This window comes from Frankliniella occidentalis, unplaced genomic scaffold (assembly GCF_000697945.3).
Source record: "Frankliniella occidentalis isolate FOCC.00 unplaced genomic scaffold, Focc_3.1 Scaffold97, whole genome shotgun sequence".
NCBI classification, from domain to species: domain Eukaryota; kingdom Metazoa; phylum Arthropoda; class Insecta; order Thysanoptera; family Thripidae; genus Frankliniella; species Frankliniella occidentalis.
Window position 1 is genome coordinate 107,121 of NW_026267226.1, and position 2,297 is coordinate 109,417.

At 53.4% G+C, this 2,297-nt stretch overlaps 1 protein-coding gene across 4 annotated transcripts in view; it reads left to right on the forward strand.

The window, feature by feature from the left end:
* Positions 1-2,297, forward strand: part of LOC113205360 (protein enabled homolog) — a 118,680-nt gene that overhangs the window by 63,307 nt on the left and 53,076 nt on the right. For 2 of the 4 annotated variants that reach the window (XM_052269620.1, XM_026420948.2), the window contains exon 2: positions 1,065-1,193. The exons of the other annotated variants lie outside the window; for them this stretch is intronic. In XM_052269620.1, coding sequence (XP_052125580.1) covers positions 1,065-1,193 — 129 coding nt within the window. The remainder of the gene's footprint in view (positions 1-1,064; positions 1,194-2,297) is intronic. 4 annotated transcript variants of the gene reach the window in all.

Here is a 2,297-nt window from a genome sequence, read left to right on the forward strand (position 1 = left end):
GGGGGGAAGTCGCCGCCCCGCCCGCCGTCTCTCCTCGGGATCCCATCCCTGATTTGATCTCGGAATAATTCAATTTTGTCGCCATGCTGGTGGCGTCCCTGTCTGCGTTGGCGCCATCTGCATCCACCCGACCTCCCTATCTCCCACCCCCCATAGCCTGGTCTCTTCGGGGGGCTGGTGGAAGATGGCAGCAAACGACACCGCCCTGTTGACTTCCAGGAAAGAGGGCTAATTAAAATGTCTGACTGGTGTTGGAGGAAAAGAAAGGATAATGACAGAGAAACAGGTTAAAATTGTAAAAAACAAAAACAAAACAAAATAGTTTTAAAGCAGTCACAATAAATGGTCTACGCACTCCCTTTGTTCTGGGCAAATCCCCGAGAAAATTAAAAACAGGGCCGAGCAGCAGGGTTTTGCTTGCAACTTCCTAGGGCTGCTGCTGCTGTTGATGGGAATTTTACAGCCGCAGGCCATAATGCCTTAACAAAACTACAAACATAACTAAACAAAACTACAAAACGCGCACAAAAGAGTTCCCAGCCCTACCTGTGTTTTCCCATGTTTTCCGGTGCACTCGAACAGCGCACCTTCCGAAAGGACCGTGGCCGTGCGGCCACGCTGCGCTGCCCTCCGGCCGACGGGTTTCCCCCGCCCTCGAATATTTTTATTATACGAATGTGGACCGAGACATATCGATCCCCCTTTGCCGGCGCGAGTCGCTATATACTCACGGCGCGCGCCCTTCCCGCCGCCCTCCGCGGACGCGGGTGGGAAACATGGAAACCAAAAGAGAGTAGTAGTCGTCGTGGTTGTAAAGGCAAATGGAAAAGGAAAGTAAATTGCCGCTCACCTTTACCACCCGCGCCGCTCCAAGTCCAAACCCTTCCCCCTCCCTCCGTCCTCCCGCGCGCGCTCCGATGCTATCATCAGCGTTTTCACCCCACATAGCCCGCCCCGCCCTGCCCCGCGGGACTAACGAGCTGCAACGTGGCACTTAGCGCGCCGCACCGTCGTCGTGGGGAGTGAGTGTGGGCCTGACGGCCGTTTGCTTTCTTTGGTTGCAGGTGAGTCGGGCGGGCCCGCTGCCGGAGGACGACGGCCCGGACCAGGAGGGTGGTGGCGGCGGTGGTGGTGTGACGGGAAGCGACGACGGACTCGCTGGCGGAGCTGGCGGCTGGAGCTCGAGGTTTATCGTGAGTACGGCCTCGTGTGCGGCTTTGCAACCACTCGCTGGGCGCGGGCTGGGCTGGGCTGGGCTGGGTAGCAGTGGCGGCCGTGGTGATAAGACCCGCGACAGGTTTATGTATACGGCAGTTTACAGCGGGGTCATATAAGCAAGTGCACTCTGTAAAAGAATGTTTGTTGTAAATTAACAGAGGTTTTTAACTGACTCGTGTTGTTGTTGTACAACAACATCGACATGAAATGTGCCAAAGTCTGTTGTGGAGTAACAACGAAAGTTGTCTGCAGTAACAACAAAAAACAAATGTCCTATAACGAGAAAAGTTGTCCAGGCAGATCAAATTTCTTTTATTTAATTCGATATGTATAGTTGTTTCTTGACAACTTTTGTTCTTGTAAAGATATTTGTTACCACTGCTGAAAAAGTGTTTTTTCAACAACTATTTTTCTTTCAGTGTATGGGCACAGGCCCATACAAACACACGCGCCGGACAAAACTGAAACTATATCTGCAAATAACCCAAAACTAAACAAATTGCGAGGTGAGATTATCATTTATTTTGCCCGACGCGGCGACCATGCCGGAAGCTGGGTATTGGCCGGTGGCAGAACGGATTATCTTCTCTTCTCGTGGATCCGATGGAGACGCCGCCGCCGCCGTCGCGCGGAGTCTTCGGTTTTAGGGAAATCGGGGGCGACCGTGTCTAATTGCCCCTTTTCCTTGGAAATCGTATTTCATCAGTCGAGCTCCTCGCGCCAGCAGCAGCGGTCTGCAAGGAGTAAGGCGAAGGAGGAGGGGAGGTTGGCGCGTCCCCCGGGTTTGTCTTAAATTATCTATACACACCGGCCTTTCCACTCTGTTAAACTTTCACAAGGCGCCCGGAGGAAAAGTTTGCAATTATTTGCAAGTCGTTTCGACGACGAAGACGACGACGACAACGCCTTCGGCTGCCTGCTTCTCCCCCGGTCGGTGGCGCCGAGTTGGAGGGGTGCGCGGGGGACGCAGCTCCAAGTTATTCAGAGCACCCCTACCACCTACCACCCCGTCCCTTATTTTGTCATCGTCTAGGAAAGGTGTGAGAGGGGTAGGAAAAGTATAGAGAACTAGGGTGGGC